The sequence below is a fragment of the Leuresthes tenuis genome, unplaced genomic scaffold (assembly GCF_036924035.1).
Source record: "Leuresthes tenuis unplaced genomic scaffold, fLeuTen1.0.hap1 SCAF_15, whole genome shotgun sequence".
NCBI lineage: Eukaryota > Metazoa > Chordata > Actinopteri > Atheriniformes > Atherinopsidae > Leuresthes > Leuresthes tenuis.
The window spans coordinates 29,971,668-29,994,139 of record NW_027325369.1 but is presented as its reverse complement, the minus strand read 5'-3'; the positions used below and the strand labels follow the sequence as shown (position 1 = coordinate 29,994,139).

General features: G+C 41.5%; 2 protein-coding genes across 2 annotated transcripts; one reads left to right on the top strand and one right to left on the bottom strand.

Annotated features, from left to right (window-relative positions):
- Positions 1-161: 161 nt before the first annotated feature.
- Positions 162-3,037, bottom strand: gemin2 (gem (nuclear organelle) associated protein 2). Its single transcript, XM_072365114.1, has 10 exons — positions 2,781-3,037; positions 2,296-2,380; positions 2,035-2,124; positions 1,816-1,875; positions 1,605-1,721; positions 1,400-1,444; positions 1,236-1,304; positions 915-1,025; positions 619-677; positions 162-448 (listed from the first exon to the last, which is right to left on the bottom strand). Exons 1-10 carry the CDS (start codon positions 2,900-2,902, stop codon positions 400-402), a joined length of 807 nt encoding a protein of 268 aa, XP_072221215.1. The 5' UTR covers positions 2,903-3,037; the 3' UTR covers positions 162-399.
- A 286-nt stretch (positions 3,038-3,323) lies between these two features.
- Positions 3,324-21,284, top strand: mia2 (MIA SH3 domain ER export factor 2). The gene is made up of 28 exons (XM_072366037.1): positions 3,324-3,589; positions 3,732-3,865; positions 4,250-4,336; positions 4,472-8,384; positions 8,506-8,730; positions 8,945-9,045; positions 11,645-11,776; positions 11,902-11,923; positions 12,075-12,163; positions 12,334-12,405; positions 12,931-13,041; positions 13,144-13,215; positions 13,317-13,421; positions 13,587-13,709; positions 13,836-14,018; positions 14,243-14,333; positions 14,484-14,551; positions 14,642-14,712; positions 14,787-14,888; positions 14,997-15,093; positions 15,293-15,360; positions 16,327-16,412; positions 17,109-17,222; positions 17,714-17,863; positions 19,461-19,604; positions 19,692-19,744; positions 19,824-19,998; positions 20,081-21,284. The coding sequence occupies exons 1-28, from the start codon at positions 3,469-3,471 to the stop codon at positions 20,257-20,259; spliced, it is 6,888 nt and encodes a 2,295-aa protein (XP_072222138.1). The 5' UTR covers positions 3,324-3,468; the 3' UTR covers positions 20,260-21,284.
- Positions 21,285-22,472: the final 1,188 nt, after the last annotated feature.

Sequence of the window (22,472 nt, the reverse complement as noted above, 5' to 3'; positions counted from 1 at the left end):
AATGTCTGAATTTGTGTCAGTCAGCATATTCAAGTTTCTCATTTAACAAAATGAGATTTTATTGTAGTTTTTAACTACGTTTCCTGGCAGGTTTGATGTGAGCTCATCACAGGTATCAGGATTATTTTGAGTAAAGTCTTCGCCAACTGTCCTCCCAAGCATTTTATTAACAAATCTTTAGTAGTTCCAACTCAATTCACAAAAAGCTCAGCTTGTTTTCTATAAAAAGGCTGCTGAAGTAAACAAATTCCTTTTATAGATCCAAAGGTCTTGTCCCTGGTTCTTCCATTTAGGATCATTCATCCCAACGCGAGCCTCAGCGACGCGGATCTGTGCACAGCTGAGATGTTTCATAACTCTTCTTTCTCCACATTCATCATCCGGTCATGATGAGACGCTTCAGCTCGTCTTCAGCTCCTGATCTGCCAGATCGTTCTGCTCAAAGTATCTGAGGAATAAACAAACGCATGTGATGTGCATCTAAACTCCAGCACTCATTACTTTTAAAGAGATTAGAAGTTCTGTTACTAAATGTTTGCTCTTCACATTGGATTGAATGGAGCAGCCTTCGTGTGTGTGTGTGTGTGTGAGATGAAGCGTTAGACATTTTGAAATCACCTGGCAACCAGACAGATGAGCAGGTTAAGGGCAGGCAGTCTCTCATCCTCCTGACTGTCCTGTGGAACCATTTAAGACCAACAGATCAGTATTAAATGATGACAGAAATTAAGAAACACTTGGCTCTAAGTGTTTAAAGTTATCCAGAAGGGCAACAACCTTTGGATTATTCTGAATATTCTTTTTTTTAAACAAATACAATCTGTGGGCGAGATGCTGCGAATGTCCGATCAAGTATTGTAAGATTTCAGCAGTGAAAGCTGATGAAAAGGGATCAGAGGAGTGGGGGGGTGTACCAGCATGCTGCGGAGCTGGGCGCATCTCCTGGCCAGCTGTCTGATGGAGGAGTGGGCTTCAGGCAGCAGAGGCTTCTCCAGGCAGACCAACAAAGCATACAACCAGCGACCCTGTTGGACAGCATTTTCACACTGCTTTTACATACCGATAAGAGTTCTGCAGTAATAAGAAGGTCATGACTGCTGTACACTGCTGGTACAGTTTGCAACATTTTGTCATTTTAAATCACAAACTTTGTTAAATTAATGACGTTAAACACCAGCGTTGCCTTCTGGCTTTGCCCCTGAAAAGTGTCGAGTGATTTAATCTAACAAACTCACCAACTGTGGAACAAATTCTTGCTCCTCAAACCAGCTGATGAGGACGTCCAACACCATCAGAACCGTGGACTGAAGACGGAGAGTCGGGACAAATCAAACGTTAAACGATAATCAGACTGCTGGACTGGTTTTATGAATGCTAACATGGAACATAAACATCTTACCTGGTTTAGTCTGCTCACGATGCTTAAGAAGGGGGGGAATCCCACCTGAACAACAGATAAATGCAGCTTCTAACATTTATTATGTTCAGCACAAACTACTGAAAGCAGTTCTGATTTTATACTTTGGTGGAACAGTTCAACTTGATAAGTTTTACTGGTTTGAATAAATCTTTATTCCAGTGTCAGTCATCAACAGTGGTACAACCTTTCTGTAATCCAGTGCTGGCTCTTCCTCTGCAGCTGTGAGGCCAGATGTTGTGCCCAGGTAGACCTTTTCCCCCAAACAAAATCTTTTCCAGCCCTCCTCATCTGTTAGCTTCGGCTGAAAAGAAAGAAAATGCCCCCACATGTCCTCAGCACATCATGCCTCAAACTGAAGAACCCAAGATGAAACATCCAGTGTGAGCGCATCTCACCATCTGTACGTTGTCATCCAGAGTGTGGCTACTCCAGTGTCTCCTGTTCTTTGTGATGCTCTGAAGAGAGAAAAAAACCAACACAGTAGAATTATGACCAGAACCTGACACATGGAGCACATAGTGACTCAACAAGCAATTCAATTTCAGCCAAGGCTCTACAAACATCTGTACACTGATGGAAATATAATATCGCTGTAAAAGTTTCTTTCTTCTTACCCGTCTGACATCAGAAAAGTTGCTGACTTGGAGCTGTTGCCAGCTGAGGCTCGGGGAGAAACCTACCGGAGCAGCATGACAGCCTGCCACCTGTAACACGTTTTAATCAGCATGTCAGCTCTTTTAATTTAGGACCTGCTCGAATCCATCCATCCTGGGAGTAATTTTCTACCATTACACTATATTAAAGAAAAATCTGAATGCATTTTTCCATCAATCCACATCACATCAGCCACAATCTCTCTCAAGATCTTTACTTACCGATGCGTTAACCGTTTGCTTCCTCCTAAGTTTCTTGGGGTCGATTTGAGCAACGACCACCTCTGGACACAGTGACGCCTCCAACCTATAACGAGGAAATACATTACAGAAGAAGAACTGGGGGAGAGGCAGCCCGTGATTAGCTGTATGGGTCGCCACACACAGGGCCAGAGAGTGACAACCATGCACCAGCTCACTCCGAGGGTGAATTTAGAATCTGAACCGTGTTAAGGTAGGTTTTACAAAGTCAGAATGTTCAGCTAGGAAATAAAATAGTTTTTGTCACATCTGTGTGTGTACAATATTCATTTTAAGTACAATTTAACAGTAGGGTTCGGATTTCTGAATTAGACCCAGAGACGAGCCTCACAGTGTCTGTCCTGAATATTTCAGTATTTCAGCTGAAACGCATGTCTGGCCCACACTGAGCTTCCCTGATTCTCCACAGTCCCAACAGAAGAACTGATAGTCTGGGATGGACGTACTGGACCTGTCGGAGGTACTCTTGGGGGTTCCTCGGTGGTCCAGTCAGGTCCAGCTCTTTGGTACTGGCTCCACACTCCACCGGCAGCAGCCTCGGCATCAACTCCTCTACGTCCGACTTCATTTCTGACAACTAATGTTCACCTCAAACGCAAAAGGTTGTAGAGTACAAATAAAATACCGACAAACGAGCAAAACTGAAGACGAAACAGATTCTCGCATCTGCGCTTACAAACTAAGCGCCATCTTGTTTGTAAATGTGCAGTGATGACGTCGTTTGTGCGCGCCAGATTTGTTGCCATAGTTACAGACGCTACAGTTAGTTTTATCGAAATAGTACTAAGTCCGCAAAAGCGTCCACATTTTAGCCTGCCAAATTTCTATCTGTCGCAAATTTTCTCCCTTTCGATATCTAAAGTGTCAAGTTTTTCTTCACATATAAATCTTTAGAACAAAGGGAAAACCTTTGACCAGGGAGCAGATAATGATTTGAACTGCAAGCAGCTCTTGGATGTTAATGATTATCTCAGTGGTAGCCTTATATCTTATCTTAGCCGTTTCATTTGCCATCGAGCTTTCATGACAGCAGCAACACAGAGGCAATGTCCACTTGCCAGCACAACAGGCCAGAGTTATTTCCACCCCGTTATGGGATTTTTCTCTTAATACACTCCTGTTAAAACACCAAGAATGGATGTTTCTCAGGGTTATAGATTCCTGTGGATTGTAGGTGCAGCTTTTGTGCTTTTGCCTCAACTAAATGTGGGATTGTTGTCCGACTTAAAGATTTGTGGAGATTCTGAGTGTGAAAGTAAGTCCAAACCCTCCTGACGTAATTAATGTGTTGAATGTGACACAACAAGCTATTGTCCTTTATGTATTAAGCTTTCTTTTGATAACTGTCAACACCTTTCACTTTGCTCTTATGTGTGTGTGTGTGTGTGTGTGTGTAGGCATGATGAGCAGAGTGCAAGCAATCAGGGACCATCATGGTAAGGACTGCCGTTTCCTGAACTTCAGACGGGGAGACACCATTTTTGTTTACCACAAACTGACTGGAAGAAGGGAAGACCTCTGGGCAGGCACTGTATGTTTCATCTCTATCCCTCTCCTCATCAGTCTTTGTAATGCAGAATATAATGAAGAACTGACCCAATGCAAGTGGAAGAGATAAGACTCCATTATCACACAGACAGCCTGGGTTTTTTAATACTGACTGCTTGTGATGTGTTGTTGATACTGTTTTGCTTTTGTAAGACTGTTGCAAGCCTGGCAAACACACATTTGGAAACTCCTGGGCTAACTTATGCAAGAATATTTTTACAGTGTGCACAGTTACAGACAAAAGACAAAAATAGAGACATTATATTTGACAGCTGATTGAGATGATGAATCATTTCTTAAATATTTAACACCATAACATCTTAAATCATGGGCTATTTTGCATGATGCACTTTCTTTTTAATTTTAGATTGACAAACAGTTTGGATATTTCCCAAAGGATGCTGTGAAAGAGGAGCAGGTTTATGCAACTACAGAGAAAGTAGTTGAGACGCAGGTAATTTCAGTAGCTGTTAAGTACAAAACAAAGTATAGAAAGGGAAAAGCAGTAAGTTGCTTTTGTAGACCATTTACTGTAGATGTATTTGTTCTTCAGTCCATTTTCTGATATTTTATCTTCCTTTTTCTGCAGAAATCAGATTTCTTCTGTGTGGATGAGTCTGGCTTTCTTATTGACTCCACTCATCTGGACACTGATGATGATAGTGATCTTAAAATCCAGATTCAGGAGTCAGAAACCACCCAAATTACGCCAAACACTCACGACACAACTGCTGACGGGTCTGTAGAAGCCTCTACAGGATATTCGATTGCGGCACAGGAAGCAGAGGGAGATGAAAACAAGAATGCTGGGAATGCAGCTGGACTTAATGAGGAAGCACATGCGACTCCTGCGACTGTAAATGAACAAGGTGGGTCTCCCTCCTCCTCCCCCTCCTGGCTGAGTTCTTCAGCGATAGGATGGTTAGGCCTGTCTAAAGAGGAGCAACCTGACAATTTGGCAGAAGGAGAGGGGGGAGATGAGAGGAAAGAGACCAAGGCCGAAGAGTCGCTCACTTCGTCTGTAACAGGATGGCTGGGCTTTGGAGGAAAGGGGGAACCAGATGATGCCAAAGAAAGTGTGAATGTTGAAGAAACTTCTGATTCATTTGCTTCAACTTTGACTGGGCTGTTCAGCTTTGGAGGTGAGAAAAAAAACGATGCAGAAAAAAATGAGCAAGACAAAGAACGAGAAACAGATGAAGAAAAAGAGCCCACAGAAACATTTAGGAGTAGGAGGATGTCTTTGGACCTGGAGGGCAGTCAATTACATGAAGAGGAGAAAAAAGAGACGGGGACATTTGGTTGGTTGACGAATGGGCTGTCAGATAGGCTGGGGTTTGGATCAACCAATCAGGATCCAGGACATGAAGCAAGTGGGGGAGAAGGTGAGGAAGAAAAGGAACAGTCAGTATATAGTTCTTGGGTGGATATGGGGATTGGGGGCTATTTTGGCTACGGAAAAGATAATGCTGAAGTTGATGAAGGTAAAAGAAATGAGAAAGAAAAGGATGTAACCTTAGAACAACTAGCTGAATCAGTGATTGTGGATTCTAGTCAATCCCAGGCTACGGCGACAGAGGAGGTAAAGACTGAAACCAGCAATGAATCACAGGTGGAAAAACCAGCAAAGGGCCAAAATGTTTCATCTCCAGAGACAGTCAGCGGTGATGGTAACGATGACAATGATGATGATAGTAAAGGTGCAGCCAGAAGGGAGAGCAGTGTTTCAGCTGTTGAAGCGGGACTAAAAGTTGATCACAAAGATATTTCAGCTAATACAAAGTTAGAGGAACAATCCCAGCCTGAAGGTCGAATGCCATCCATGATTAACAGCTTTTTCCAAACAGGTGATGCTAGAGATGAAAATTTAGAAGATGAAGTTAAAATAGAGGATGAAAATCATCTGATGCCCAACTCAATGGGAAATGCAAGGGAGCCAGGAGAGGAAGAAATGAATACTACAAGTGACAGTCAGGATTTTATAACACCTGAGCCTGACCACAGTTTTGATGAACAATGGTTAAATTCCTCAGGACAACCTGTAGGTAAAGATGAGAAGGATGAAACAGATCGAAACGGAGACAGTGTGGAGGAGGAAGCGATCAAAATCACGAGTGAGGTTGATAACTCAGCAGAAACAACTGATGTGTTAGTGAAAGATGAGAAAGAAGATCAGAAAGGAGAAGAGACAGACTTACCTCACGAAGAAGTTTTCAGAAATCAGACTGAGGATTCAGCAGAAGAGAATCAGGTTAGTGGTGAAACAGAGGAAATAAGTGGACAGAGTCAGCTTTTCTTATCATCATCTGAGAAGAAAAATGAACTTATTCCAGCTGAGGATAGTTTTACTCCTCCCATAACTGAAGCAAATTATAAAAACTCAGATACAGTCACTATAGCTGATGATGACGCAGAGACAGGGACCCCTCGTGGTGAGTTATGGCAGGAAGAAGAAACACAAAGTGTGGATGAAAGCTCACAGGAATCTGTTAGTGAAAGTGCTGAAAGTCAGTATGGGAATGCCTCAGAGGAAGACAGAGGAACAATCTCTGGTGAAGCCACACTAAACATAAATCAGGCCTCTTTGTCTCCAGGGACTGAATACAGTGAACAAGATACTAGAGATGCAGATGAGCAGAAGGAAGCAGTGAAAGATCAGCATGAACAAACCGAGGAAACATCAGGCTTTGAGGAAGACTTTTCAAGTGACAGTGATCTAAAACACACAGAAGCAGAGGATGGGAAAGTGAAAGATTTTATGAAAGGGGGAAAGAAAGAGGCGATGGAGGTGAGGGAAAATGAGATAGTGGAGGATTTAAAGGAAGAGAAGCTGATAGAAGTTGTTGAGGTTAAGGAAGAAACACAGGGAGAGGAACAGCAGAAGGAAAAGGAGGAGGTAAAAGAAGAAGAGAAACAGGAGAATAACCAAGAATTAGAAGTGGAGGAAGGGAAGAAGGTAGAAGATTCAAAGGAGGGCGGAATAGAAGAATTTAAATGGGAGAAGAAAGGAGAGGAAGTGATGGGATTAAAGGGAGAAGAAGAGGCAAATAAGGCAAAAGAAGAACAGCAGCAGGAGGTGGATGAACTAAAGTTTGAAGAGAAACAGGTAGAAGAGATAATAGAGCAAGAAATGCAGGTCAGGGTGGACGGGTCAAAGGAACTTGAGGAGATAAGTGAACATGAGAAGATTAACGAAGGACGACAGATGCAAGAAGTGCCGGTGGAAATAATTCAGAGTGACTTTAGTCGGCCAGCATTAGAAAGCAATAAGAAAGGGACACCAGATGATATCAGCTCAGTATCATCATTGACGGAAACAGTCACGCATACAGAAATCCCACAGGTGGAAGAAGAGAAGGGAGAGGAGAAAGGTGACGAACAAAAGGAGCTGCAGGAAGTAAATGATGGAAAGATGGAAGGGGAGGAGGTTGTAGAAAATCAGCAGAGGAGTCATGTGGCATATGATAGCCTTAAATGTTTAAATGAGCACTGCAGTCAAGATAGAGATGAGGGGGCAGTGATAGAGGGAGATGGAGGTGCCTCAGAGGATGGAGGTGAAGGGGCGACGTGGACGGGAGGGCAAAACAATCCTGCAGAGCAGACAGGAGAGAGGCAGGCCATAGATTCTGATGAAGAAACATTAAATAACGTTGTCAAAGGGAATGATGACTCTGAAGTGCAGACAAGGAAAACTCACGGTGAAACCATTGGAAGTGGATCCCACAGCGGTGGAGGAGAACTTCCACTTTCACCCGATGACCCCAATGAAAGTGAGGCTGTGACATCTGAACAAAGCACCTCACATTCACCTGAACATCTTACCGGGTCGACACGTCTACCTGGAGCATCACAAAGTGAGAGCGGAGGAGCTTTTGGAGTTCTCAAGAATGCCTTTGGCTTTTTTAGCCAAACACCCACTATTGAATCTCAGGGGTCAACACAATCAACTCAGAATTTCAACATCAATTCAGGTGAGACTTCCCAGCCCCAAACCTCTTTAACTCCTGAACAAGAACTAGATTCAACCACTGATTCAAACCATCCTCAAGAAGCGTACACAGCCTCTCCCACAGAGCAGCCTGACACGCCCGCTGCCGGAACCTTTCTCCATACTGCCCCTTCAATCCCAGAAGCAGCCCACCAAACAAAAGCCCTCCTCAAACAGTACAAGAACCTTCTCGTCCAGATAAACGTGGATGAGGCGGCCATTTTGATGGAACTTCTTGGGCGACACAAGCTGCAGTTTTTAGATTACGTTTTGGTGAGTTCAGAGGCCATGACTGTAAACCGAGAAGAGGATCAGTCTATATTGTCGGATATAGAGAGACTTCTGGATCACCACAGGGAGACGCTGGTCGCTCCCAGTATGAGGCTCACTGATGCACCACAGGAGGACAAAAAAAGGATCACAATGCTCAGTGCACTTCAGAAGCTGGAAATGTTATTGAAAACTGTGAAAAAAACTTTCAACACAGGAATGTCAGATGTCAGTTATCATCAAGGTATTCTTTTGTCCAACCATCATGGCTGATATGATCGATATTTTGATTGAATTTAATATGTAAGTTCATGTATGATGAGTTAATCAGGCTGTGTGTGTGTCTGTTCCCCTCTTAAATGCAGCTGAGCCCAGATGTGCCAGCACATCATGTTCAACTCAAGACTCATCGATTGACCAAGACAGCAACATCCATAGAGATGAGCAGATGACAGTGGAGAACAATCAAATGGATGGTGGCAAATTTAAAGAGAGGAATTCTGTGGATGAGGAAAGAAGAGATAAAGGAAGTGAAGAAGAGGAAGCATCCGGCCCTCACACTCAGCCAGAATCATCACAGCCACCGGAAGGTATGTATAACCCAAGTATCAATCAGGAAAACATAAAAGAATAAAAGATAATATGCCATAGCATCAGAGAAGGAGTGCTGTTTGACTTACAGCATCATCCCTCCTGCAACAGTACATTACATTAAACCAAGATAAGACATTCGGATATTTTGTTTCATCAATATGATTGTGACAAAAGGTTGGAGCATCATGATATGTGTGACTATAATTCCAGGGGTAATCAAGCAAAGTCTGGACTTCGTTCTTCGGGTGGTTGAGGACGTCTCCATCTACACTCATGCAGTGAGGGGGTTCCTCATATGGCTTACCGTTCAAGTAAGAGCTGAGAGTGGATTTTGATAATCCACTGATAGAATCTATACGTTATTTGTTTGGCAAACGAAATCCATTTGTAAAATAGACTTTCCTCTAATCTACATAGATAATCATGTGTTTGAGGACCATGCTTGACCAGGGGTGTTTTTTACTTAACCAAACTGGACTCACAGAAAGAATAGTCTCCTAAACTTTATTAGCACACTTTTTATGTTTGTGACAGTCTTTTACAAGCTTTTATTTTTCTTGTCATGAGTCTTAAGGCTATTTCCAACAGGTACGCTGTGCTGAATGTGATAATAACCTAAAACCGTGTGTGCAACAACATGTCTTTTGATAAGGCAACATTTATTATTTCCTTACCCCTGGAAATATTTCTATGACACTAAATCACAGTCGAAGTATTCAATGTCCTGAAAAGCTCATGATTCCTTGGATAAGTATGTGCCAACATTGGTAAATTGAGACTTAATTTCTGGCCAGAAGATATTCATATGCTGAGTAAATCAGAATATAAAGACAAGACCAACAAATGGTCTAGTGACACTGTACGTGGAAGTAACAAAAGTGTTTGATCACACAGATTATTAATAATCCATTAATCAATAATCCATGTTTCTGTAAAATCTAATTTTAACAAATCAAAGCTTTGATCTTAAATCAGTGAAGAAATCAATAATTACAATGTGAGGATGAGGTCAAAGCAGGGTTTGTATACTTTACAATTAAACTTTTACTAATCAGGTTTGGATGTGTTTTTAGAGGCAAAATTTGATTTAGAACATTGGACAACTCGTTGCTGGATTGGTCAAAAGCTGTCTTGATCCTGTGGTGTGTGGTTCTTTAAGGCATTGCGCTTGTGAAATGTTGATCTGACTCTCCCCCTAACATTCAGCTTTGCCTTCGTCTCAGTTGTCAGTCTGGCTTGACTCTGCCACCATCCCTCACATTTAGGTCTGTTACACTCTGAGCCAGTTGGCTTTCAACACAACTGAAAGGCAAACTGTTTGTCAGGGGGCAAGTGAGTCATATGTTTAGATGGAGGAAAATAAGGCCAGGTTGGTGAGTATTAAGTTTAGATACACGGTGTGAATTTAAGCTGCCAAGTTGACTCAAGTTTTCACCTGTGTCCTACTTAGGTTGACATTAGCCAGTGGCTGTAACTCAAAACCAGACACATATGGAGGTAGTTTGTTTCAGAGAAAAGTTTTTCGGGAACATATATGTGACAGTTATAACAGTTAGGTGGAAAGTCACAGTGATCTACAAAAATAGTTAGTTTTAGTTTAAATGACACCTGTTTCCCTTGGTGTCACTTTGAAAACGCTCCGACGTGCCAGTGTGGCATCTTACAATTGGTGACGTTGCGTTCAAACCATTTACACCGGCGGGGGTGTTTTAATATCTGTGTGGATATCTAAGTTCACAAAACAATATAATTCTGTCGTGTTATGCTTTATAGAGCCCATATATTTTTATTATAATATTTTATTGTGTTTCATTTTTATTTATGTGTTACACTGAACTTAAAGAGATAATTAAGTATTTTGGACTTCCCTACGACATGCTGTGGGACGTGGTACAGTCTTAAGCGTCGGTGTTGTGAATAGGATGTGAAATCGCCGTTAACCCGGCTGACAGCTTCACTTTATATTCGGTATAAACAAAATTATACCAAAATTATAAGCCAAATGAAATAATTCGGACATGGCGGAACACCCGGCAAGTGACCAGTTGGCCAGCAAAGCGGTCGACTTTCAGGCGACGGCAGAAGCCTACTACAGTATCGCCGTGGAGAAAGTGAAGGATGTACGTTGTGGCAGGTTTCGTTAGCATTTCCCAGTTAGCCGCCATAGCAGAAATAACGTAACTGACTGTCATATAATCGAAAACGAGTCATTGTTTTTTATAGTTGGAGCTATATCTGGGTATTTATGCCTCTCATTCTTTGCTTCTTGTGTGTCGTGGCAGTGCTACTGACCAGCTGTCAGTACCGTTTTCATAGTTCCTGTTGTTTTTTTATACGTGTTTGTGATTGTTAGCATTGTTAGCTTGAAATACTTAACAAATTATTGCCAATAACACCAGTCTTGTATTTTTTATTTTTTTTTGCTTTCCTGCTTATTGTAATTTTAACGAGAAAATGCCTGGCGTTATTTATTCTTCTCTGTTGCTGATATATTTGCTGATATTACTTCAGAGCAGCAAAACAGCTGTTCAGTAAACACTATAGCTGCTTAATGCTGTTATTAAGAAGATTAGTTGTCATAATTATCTGAAACTTCTAGACCAGAGGGGTAGAAATACAAATAAAACCTCTACTTGTTGGAGCAACAACTGTTTTAAAATGAGTTGTCTGACGAGATTAAATCACCATATGCTTTAAAAGGGGAAGATAAGCTGCATGAAACCACCTCTAACGTTGAGAGCATTCATTAGGAAAGTGATGTTTTTTTATCACAAGGGCGTCCATGAAGTACTAAGCTGCAAAGCCTAATGTCCACAACATCAGAGCCAATTATACTTTTTGTATAGTGTAGGATATAAACCAGCTAATAATGCATAATAATAAAGCAGCTCTTTTGTTCTCCTCATTCAGGTTGTATCGTCACTGCCTGATGACATCAGACCAGGACCAGACCTGTATGGTGTACCATGGGAACCGGTTATCTACACCAGTCTGGTGCTGCTGGTGACAATCCTGTTGTTCACCTGTAGATGTTACAGCTCTGTGAGTGCTCAGCCATGCATATGCACATCATCATCGTTGTTATTTATTCATTTTTCCACAGTCTGTGAATAAACACCAAAACATTCCCACTTTTTCCTCATTGTTTTCTTCTTATTTCCTCACAGATCAAAAGCAGAATGTATCGAAGTAAGTTCTCATAACAGAAACCGTGTTCACGCAGCTTTACAAACGATGAATGTATGAATATATGTAAAAGACATGAAATAAATATTTTGAAGTAATTATGAGAAAATAATTTGAACATTGTATAAGATTTTATTGGTCCCTTTTTTTCTAGGTAAGGAACGGTGGATGGCTGAACAGGTTGCAGAGCTTCTGGATGAGAAGTGTAAAGTCCTTGAGACTCTCAGTCAGTGTCAACAAGAGGTTAGTGCTTGTGACATGTGCTGAAAGAGCTCTGACGCATCACCGAGCTACTAGTTTTTAGATCAAATTTGTATTCCAGGTTGTTCTACAAACCCGATTAGATGCATTTATCATGTCCATAATGAATACTGTTCTCTGAGAGTTATTTCTTAATTATGCGTCATTTGCAGTATGATGACCTGGAAGATTCACTGAGGGACAGTGGTGTCCTGGCACAAACTCAAAAGGCAGAACATCTGGAGGTAATGCAGAGAAAACCAAGAGTTCCACGTATACTTAGAAATGCTTTAAAATCTTAAAACCTTACTTCTGTTTCTTTGCTTCATCAGTTCACAAAACCTCATATTTATCCTTCAGTGTTTCCCAGTTAAATTGCGTTTTTTTTGTGTAATTGTGAATGTTTAGATTAAGACGAATTTGTTTTGAGTAGGAAGAGGCAGACAAAACATATTATATAATTAATATTAATCAGGATTTTCCAAGAAAACAAAGAACTACATGTATTGCGATGCAAGATTCATGTATTCCATTGTCGTTATACCTGTTTAGACAACAAGGACCTGTACCTCCATGTAGTTTAAAGGAGGAGGAGGAGGATTTCTTGACTGACTGTTGAAGGAACTGTAGTCATAGGGCAAAGTGTAAATATTTGCTCTTCTTTAACACAGAGCAGTGTTCCCAGCAGTTGATGCCTCACCTGTTTCTTTCCTTGTTTTGTTCTCTCTTAAGAGTTTTCTAATCATATGTGGTTGTCTTTTAAACTGCAGGTTAAAGCCAGACAATTAGAACACGCGAAAAGCGAGCTGGAGAGGGATCTGGAACAACTGAAGGATCAATTGGACCAACAGAGAGAACATAGGCAAGAGCAAGAAAGGAGGGTAGGAGCACACACGTCGAGCTGACTATGCAAACTGAGAAACAGAAGTATTATTAGATGGTATGGAGATGTATATCAAATATTTTCTGGGTTCTCCTTCCAGTTCGCTGTGCTTGAGGAGAGCATGAAAGCCTTTGAAGAGGAAACCAAAAACCTCCAGTCACAGGACGAGCAGGTGCAGCCTTTAATTACCTTTTTTTTTGTAACGTCTTGTTTTTTTCTTCTTCCCTCAGCTTGACATTTCACATGACATTATTACTGCTGTTCTGCCTCTAGGCACAAACAACTTTGAAGATATATGATATGAATAGTGACAGATTGCAGAGGAACCTGGACACAGCAGGAGAGGAGAACTCAGTGCTGCAGGAGAGCAACACTCAGGTCGGCTGATGTATTGTTATTACTGGTTGTAAAGCAAGTGCTTTGCTTCCAAATGGTTGACATAGTGGCTGTATTCTCTGTATCCAATTTAATTTTCTACCAAATTCATGTACAGGTTTGTACAAATGCACTTCCTACATGTATTTCCACCTTTTCCACCTACAGCTGAGGCAGGAAGTGGAGGGATGGGCAGAAAGAGTGAGTGAGCTGGAAGCTGAGATGCGAAGATATGAGGTTGCCCACAGTGGGATGCTGCAGGATGTTACCAACAAGGACGAACGTATAATGGTATGATTGCCTCCTCCACTGATTGTGATTTATTTTAACTGGTTTACTACATTGAAAAATGCCTGTAAAACTCAGTGATGTCACAGAATTAGTGTTTAAATTAAAAAAAATGTTGTAAATCTTCAGTCCTTGACCGATCAGCTGCTGAGGATGAAAGCTTGGGATTCTGAGCTGGAGGAACAGGAAGTTGGGGAAGGAGGAGAGAAGGATGCAACCAACAGGTCACCAGAAAAAGGAGAGGAAAATGGAAGAGGAGACCTAACAGGCAAACATCTCCAGAAAGTCCAGAAACTCATTTTTGCTGCTAAGGTTTGTGGATGAAGTGGACACGAGTACACAAGTGTGTTCTGAGTCTCAGATGCACAGTAACTTTCTCATTTTCTCTAATTAAAATGACTTTATCACATCATACTGACTGTACATTTTACTGCAATAAACACAGACCATCATATGCCATTTTCCATTGTGGTGATGCATTTATTTGAAAAAGGCTGCAGTTCAGCCTCTGATAACCTCTCTGTACTCGTGTGTAGCTTAACGCAGACCTCAAATCAGTGGATGAAGATAAGGACAGAGTCTTTGCCAAACTGAATGATGAAGTCAAAGCTAAAGAAGACCTGCAACGTAAGTTAACCGACACGAAAACTGTTTTTATCAAGGTTGTAATAGATGTCAGATCCAAAGTGATCACCTGAGATAAAGTTAATCTTTTTCATCAGTGTTGTTAAAGATGTACATGTTTGTTGAGTGTTTTATGAGTGTTTTTCTTTAAAGTGAGCATCAAGGAGCTGGAGAATGAGCAGTTAACACTGCAGGCCGACAGTTTGCACTACTCTGATCAGGTAGCTCATCTCAGCTGTCACCGTGATATTTATCATGTTGTTCCATGCTCGTTCCCCTTTTGGATCAATCAAACTGATTCATGTGTTCAGGTCCAACGACTACAACAGAAACTCCAGATTATGACAGAAATGTATCAGGAGAATGAGCTGAAGCTGCACAGGTATGAACTCACAGATAAAGCCACATGTGTGAAAAAGTTATAGAAATATGTGGAAATGAATATTTGTTTTGTAGAATGCTGACAGTGGAAGAGAAGGAGCGTCTCCAGAAAGAAGAGAAGTTGAATAAAGCTGATAAAAACATTGCAATGGCTATGGAAGAACTGAACAACTACAGGTAGCTGCTGTGTGTTAGAATTTAGTATTTAGAAATATAACAATATATAATATCCTTAAGGAATTTGTCTGTCTTCCACACACAGTCTCACCTGTTTTGTTTTTTTAGGCAACGAGCAGAAGAGATGGAGGAAGAGCTGGAGAAAACCAGACAGTCCTACCAAACTCAGATATCAGCACATGAGAAGAAAGCTCATAATAACTGGGTTAGTAAAACTCTAATGAGACAGAGATCAATCCCAAAAGATAAACATCTCCAGATTAGTCACATTTCACATTGCACTAATGCTTGTTGCCTGTTGATGCTGATGTGTCTGTAAAAACATTTATTTTGCATTTAAACGCTGGGCTCGATTGCATATGTATCTTTCTAAAAACCTTATTCTCTGTTATTCATATTTCCAGTTGGCGTCCAGAGGAGCAGAGAGAGACCTGGCAGACATCAGAAGAGAGAACGCCCTCCTAAGACAGAAGTAAGCATCATGGCAAGACTTTGAATGATGGAAGAAGAACTGTATTCCTCAAGCTTTGTCAAATCTCTTTCAGTTTATTCTTATTTAAAAATGCGTTGTAGTGGGACAACTTTAGGAGCACTCAAAGGTTTGCTTTATTTTAATGTTAGTGCCTCATGAAAAAACTTAACAAATGAATCATAAGAGCTTGAATAAGAGCAGCTGGACTGGAAGACGTTTCACCTCTCGTCTGAAACTTTTCTTCAGTATGAACAAACTGTTGAACAATGAACTGTTGAACAATGAACAAACTGTTTAGTGCATTGTATGGTACAGGGAAAAATGATATTAGGCATATAGAGACATCACAGTGCACTGTATTCTGGGTAGTGGTTGCCACGGTGCATGACACACCTGTTGAACACACAACCAAAACAAACAGATCAGCGGGAGCTCAGCATCATCAAAGAAACGGAGAGAAAGGTTGGTGCTTCTGAACAGACAGAAGCTTAAACAGAGAAGAAAAATATCACTGCCTTTGGGAAAATACAGGAATCTCCTCTGTGGAGTGAGCGCCTGCACATCTGAGCAGTTATATCTGAAAATTATAAATCCCTGAAAGCCTGAAACCCAGCTGCTGGACAGCCGTCACCCTCAGTAAAGATATCAAGCAACTTCTCTTCGTTAATTCAGCTCATTTCCATTGTTTTAATTCCAAGAAGAATCTTTTTTTAGAATCCACGCTGGTCATGAAGATGGTTAGTTAGATAGTTTATGACAGCAATTATTCATCATTTATCAGGCTTTTTAAAACTGAATAAAGACTCAAAATAGCACCATGTCATATGCTCCCAGAATGCCTTGTGTTTTTATCATCATGTTTGTCCTTTTAATTACTTGTTGTATGTAGAGACTGTACACAGTTCTAAAAATATAAATAGTATAGAAATGTTTTGTCATAATCTAACTGAAGGTGTTTGTTTACAGACTCACAGACACACAGTTTAAACTGGACTCCCTTGACAAAGATCCATACGCTTTGGACAGTCTAGCCAGACCACTGCCTTTCCGAGGTAAACACACACACACACACACATGCACACACACACACACACACACATGCACACACACACACACATACACACATGCACACACACGCGTGTCTGTATTCATGGCCATAGAACTGTGTCTTAGATTATAATCAGATCCAATTATGATAAAACAGTCAGTTCTTACCAATAACACTTAGACTGATTAGCAGATTAAAACAATAGTTTTTCAGTGTAAAAAGTTTGTTCATCCACAGAGTTATAAAGTCAACTAAAGCTGACTGGAGTTGTGAGGGTTTAGGGCCTCTGTGATAAGAACTAAATTCTTTATAAACTCTTTCAGTCCACAGTTAGACAAACTGACTGCAGACAAGGTGCTACTGCACCGCTCTGCCTTGAAGTGAAGGTCCAACTAAAATAACTTGAAATGGGTTCATTTACGTTGGTAAATCTCTGCCATGCAAGTCCAGTTAACTACTGTGGTCAGGAAGGGGAAAAAATGTGATTCTCACTGGTTTTTAATAAAGTTTTATTTAACAGGACGGTGAATGTTTAATAAGTGTGTTCATAAAAGAAATTCTAACCACGTGTGTGTTATTAGTTTAGGCTCATTATCCTCTCTGTGCTTATAACTTTCCATTTAAAGTTGAAAACTCTCGTCTCTTTGGTCGAAATCTTGAAAATAAAGGACTTTCTTACCAACTTTTGCTTGATCCTTAGCTGAAAGGTCGATGTACGGTCCGTCTCCTCTGGGTCGACCCTCTTCTGAGACCAGACCTTTCCTCTCTCCTCCTACATTAATGGACGGGCCACCTGCTCGACTGTCTCCCAGAGGTATGTAGACGTAAAGCAGTCTACAAAAATAAACCGCTATCTGCTGCTCTACAGCGTCCCCAGAATGGTGCAGAGAACCCCTCTCATAATGTCATCTGTGCCAGCTCAACACTCTGCTGATTAGCACTGCAGCATTTTCATTTTATGTCAGACTTCATATAAGCAGCAGCATGTTAGTGAGAGCCAGCTGACAGTAGCATGGTGAGCTGCAGATGATTCATGGAGCATGGGCTGTTGGCATGCCATCTGCAATGTGGACTGTACAGAGGAAAATAGTATAATATGATGATGTCATGAAGCTTCTCACATCAGTCTGACTGACTTAACATGTCTTTGTCTCTCCTCCAATCACACTTATTCTGGGCCAAATGTCTTTGGCCTGTTGTTTCTGCTCCTTCTGCCCCCGTCTGTCACATCAACACCTTCAATCATGTCCCCTCTCCTCCTTTTTCCTTTGGACCGTCTATTTCCTTCGCTCCTTTCCTCCCCAGTGTCTCTTGGTCCAGGAGAGCCCCCAGGTGGCCAAGGAGAGATGGAGCGTAGCGGAGGTCCTCATTCCGACAACGGTTCGATCTCTCCTACATGGGAGAGAGATCGCAGGGGTCCCCCTCCAGGACCCCCTGGACCTGTAGTACCCCCAGGTGTGTTTCCATCCAAGGACAAAGTCAAAATAATGTCATAAACTCTCTCGCCCCCTCACAACTGATCATATCAGGGATTACGACTGAGGTCATACTTACTAAACAGAAATGAGAACGTTTCCTCAGTTTGATCCCGAACTGAGCAGGTACGTCTACAAGAGTTCGAGGCTGATTTTTCCTTTGCTTAGCTTCCAATTTAAGCAGCTTAATTCAAGGTGAACCGTGTGCTGACAACATCGGCACTGATCAGTGTCTGAGGATAAAGATTCTCTTCTGGGTGAACCCTTGCATATCAAAGAAATAATCAGCTTTCAGTCTGTTGCAAAGGGCATTTATTTGTATCAGTCTTCTGCCTTCAGGGGAAGATATTTGCATGCAGCACAGTTGCATTTATCTTGCATCATTAACCGTTCATTACATAAGCCACCACTGCTCTCTGTGCATGTGCACCTTGATTGTGTTGAGTACCGCTATTTTCTGCAAGCCTGAAATGTCTTTTTTTGTGGGGACATTGACTTAAAATGGTAAATACACAAGTGTGGCTTTCAACTGTGACCAAAGCTCCAGTTTCCATCTGGCACAGCATCAGGTCCTTCATGGAGTGAAGACCTCTTTAAAAATGTTTTACTTGTGTGTGTTACTTTAAAAGTGATGAAGGGGGTCCTTTCAGAGCAGGTGTGTGTATATAAACTGAGGTCCTGTGACACAGGTGGACTTTATTTCACTGCTTATGTGGCTTCTGAAGGTAATTTGCAGCACCTGATCTTGTGTAGGAGCTCCATCGCAACGGGGGGTGAATACATACGCACGCACCACATATACTTATTTAAAATGACTTCTGAATTATGTTCAAAGTTTCCTGTTACTGAATTAAACTATTTTGTGTAGTCTGTTACATAAAATTAAAAGAAATAAATTAATTTAATGTAAACTTTATTACTTTGGTTATCTAAACAAACAACAAACTATCCGCAGAATAAATACTGTAACACAAATCAATGCAAATATTAATGCATGATGGGGACTGCTGCTGTAACTCTGATTCATTAATACTCTAATTATCATTCTTAATGCAGCTGTAAAACCTTGGTTGTCATAGCAAGCTAAATATTTACAGGTGATGTCAGCTGGTTGGAAAATCAAATCAGCTAGCGGCTAACATTAGCGTTTTATCTGTTAACGACAACAGACTGAAGCTCGTGAAGCTCTGTGCTGATCGAGCTACAGCTCAGAGAGCCACAGGGTGCGTTAATGAGACATCAGTTGGCTCTGCGGTGCTCCTTTTCCACCAAAGTGGTTCCAGTACATCGTCCCATGTTGGAATAGATGTTTAAAGTTACAGAATGACGTTACTTTTGGGTGAAAAGGTACTCTGAACTGGCCCCAGCACCTTGCACGTGCCTGGTTCATGGAACAGTATCTGTACATCTTATTGTTCTGCCTACATTTACAGGTAAAACAGCAGAATTCAGCTTTTTAATCATATTTATTGTTTTGAGCTTCTGTCCAACCAACTTCTGGCTTCAGCCGCCAAAAATGTCCAAGAAGTTTGTTGGGTTTATTTACACGTGTGGAATATATCTGTATACACCCCCAGGCTACATGTTTCCAGAGCCAGGAGGTCCCATGTTCAGAAGACCTCCACCTCATCCAGGAGCTCTGGGCCTTTTGCCTCCTCCCGGCTCACTCCCACCTGGACCTCCCCATCCTCGAGGACTCCCCCCAGGACCAGACATGGCAGGTGAGTCCTGACTGATTTTCCATCTTTGGCACATTTTGAAATGGAAAAGCTGTTTGTTTCTCGTATTCACACTGAAAATGTTTGCAGATGGTTCATTCAGAGACAACAGTCTTGGACCTGGTGATCAGGGGGTCAGAGCGGTAAGTGTCTGTGTGTGAATACTGCACATCTGCATATGAAGTCCAGCCCGTGTTAATGTTTTCCTGTTTCTGTCTTTAGTCTGGTCCTGGTGATCATAGGGCTCCCCCTGAATCAGATCCAAGGATGGGTGGTCCGCCTCCTCCTGGACCCCCAATGGGTCCCATGGATGGTCCCTTTCCTCGTAGAGCCCCTTATGGACCCCCTCCTGATTTCTATGCTCCCAGGGGGCCAGGGGGTCCTCCCATGATGCCCAGTAAGAAATGAAATTCATCTTTGAAGCTTACTTTATCCCCATCGGTGTAACTTTAACTTCTCCTCCTTTTCTCTCCCTCCAGGAATGATGTACCCTCCTCGCTTCGCTCCCGGTGGACCTCCCCTCCCTCCCCCACCTCATCCTAATATGCCTTCCTACAACCCCGCTATGGGCCCTCCCCCTCCTCAGCAGTCCCTCCCTTCGCCACCACACAGCCTGTCACTACAGGAGAACACACCCTCCCCTGAAGATGCCATTTGAGACAGAGCTTCAACTTGAGCTGTGAGATGACTGGATGAGTTTTAACGAACAGCAGAGTGGAAACACGCTGTTTGCCTCAGCCGTGTTTCCCCTTCAACCACACGTCTCCTCCTATCTTCTGCCTTCTTTCTCACTTTCATTCTCCCTCTTTGCCCCATCTTTATCCAGCTGGTGTTGTTTTGAAATCACAGAGGCTGCTTCAGGCTCTTGCTTAGCTGCGACCTAAACTGTGCGTGGGTGTGGGTTGGTTGCCACGTGAACCAGTTAACTGTTAACTCAACAAAGGCAGAAAGTTATTTTAAGGAGTTTTGTGTGTCAGAATTTCAGTGGCAAAGAGAAATGTAAATCATCACAGTCTATCATGGCAGAAATACATCCTATAGGCCTCAAATAGATGATTTAGTTCTAGAGTAATTTTAAGAAAGTTTGTATCATTGTTTACATCGATTCGACACACTCATCAGATCACATCAGGGCTCGTTTTAACTGTGACTGAACAGAGTTGATCTTAAACTCAGAATATTCCTGAGAGGTCAAATGAGTGGGGCTTCTTAAGCTCCAATCAAATTACTGAATTTCGTAGACTTCCTGCTTGGATACAGAAACTTTGCCTTCAGCTATCACTTCAAACCAAGAACAGCAATGAAACTGTGCTTCTGAACCTGTTACAGTGATTTACGTGCAGCCGAGGCTTGAAAGCAGCAGCTGTCACAGGAAGCGAGGCTCCCTCTGATCCAAAGAGACGAGACCTTTGTGAATTTTGTAAAAAAGTGATGATTGATTAGATGAATAAAGACTATTAAATTGTAGCCGTCTCCTCCATATTTCACTGATGTAATAATGTGAAAAACATTTTGTGCATAGATTTAATACCAAACGTATCAGTGGCTGCCAGGAGTGATATAACATTGAAATGTAATTATTTGAAAATACTGTATACTGTGTTTTAAATATGTGTAAAGATATTTCAAAGCATACTTTCATTTATTGTCATCCTAAATATACGATGCTGTTCATATGCCTGATCAGACTCTGGTGATGTCATTTGAAACGTTTACATAATGCAGCATAAATGTGTCTTCTGTAAACTGAATAAAAGGAGATGTGATGAATATTTCGATAGCAATAGTACAAGAGCCCTGATCAAAGTTAAGTCATTTGCTCGTCTGATTCTTTCAGGAAGTTTTGATGGGAGCAGCTTAAGACTTCGTCTATGGAAAAATGAATGAAAGATTCAGAGAATCTGTAGATATGGATAAGGCTTAAAACCTTTACTAAATGGTGATCTTTGGTTCTTCGTATTAAAAATGGACGCGTTGGCTCAGGGTTAAAGCACTGAAAACAACCGGTAACAGAGTCTGCCGACGCAGCTGCAAAGCATGAAACCTTCCTGTTTCCTTTTGGAAAACAACATTTAGTGCCATGCATGTTCTTCACTGCCCTGCCTGCAGTCCAGACCCGTCATCCATTATAAACAACTGGTTTATTATGAAAAAAGAAGAAAATATACAAAAACTTCCAGCAGCTGAAATCTTGTGTTTGTTTGTTTGTTTGTTGTTGTGTTTTGTTTTTATTTAGAGTTACTTTTTATATTGTCACAACTTTTTCACAAATGAGGGTCATAAATATATATTTTATGAGTTGTGAGCTGAGATTTATATTTGAATGCTTAATATTTTTCCTTATTGTGCTCTTTAATGTTTCGATGGAAGGCCAACTCTGGCCCAAAGGTCTTTGCTTGCTTTGTACACTCAAAAATATTTTTGTTTTACTGCAGAGAGTCGGGAAGACTGCAAGGCCAGCAGTCAGTGTGTCCTTGAGAGGTAATCTCCAACACCTCATTTATCATTTACAGCTCACTCTGGACATGGCCAAGTGTTGGGAAATGTATATTTCCTCATGTGTTAATTAGTAATGTGGTTTGAAGCTCTCTTTACGGTCTTGTTGTTTTGCCTTTTCATCAGTTCCTGCCTTCTTTTTAAAGTTTTTAGGTGGTGCAAAGCGCTCTGGACACTCTGCTCCTGAATAATTCATTCATATAAATGAGGCAACAACCTGCAAAGATGGTAGGCTCCTCTCGGTCTGGCAGCGCATTTACCGAAGTAAACAATCAATACATTCACCGGCGCCTTGCTGCCAGTGTTTTCACTGCTAAATCAGTGCAAACGGAGACACGACGAGAACGTATAAAACAACTTTTAATTGTAAAACCC

Bases quoted from the DNA above. Each gene is read 5' to 3' on its own strand.
- mia2 (XM_072366037.1), top strand. From the start codon at position 3,469: ATGGATGTTTCTCAGGGTTATAGATTCCTGTGGATTGTAGGTGCAGCT. The intron at 8,731-8,944 runs GTATGTATAACC...CTATAATTCCAG, and splicing joins ATCATCACAGCCACCGGAAG to GGGTAATCAAGCAAAGTCTG. The intron at 14,713-14,786 runs GTATGAACTCAC...TTTGTTTTGTAG, and splicing joins AATGAGCTGAAGCTGCACAG to AATGCTGACAGTGGAAGAGA.
- gemin2 (XM_072365114.1), bottom strand. From the start codon at position 2,902: ATGAAGTCGGACGTAGAGGAGTTGATGCCGAGGCTGCTGCCGGTGGAG. The intron at 678-914 runs GTACACCCCCCC...ATGGTTCCACAG, and splicing joins CCCAGCTCCGCAGCATGCTG to GACAGTCAGGAGGATGAGAG. The intron at 449-618 runs GTGATTTCAAAA...TTTATTCCTCAG, and splicing joins CTCATCTGTCTGGTTGCCAG to ATACTTTGAGCAGAACGATC.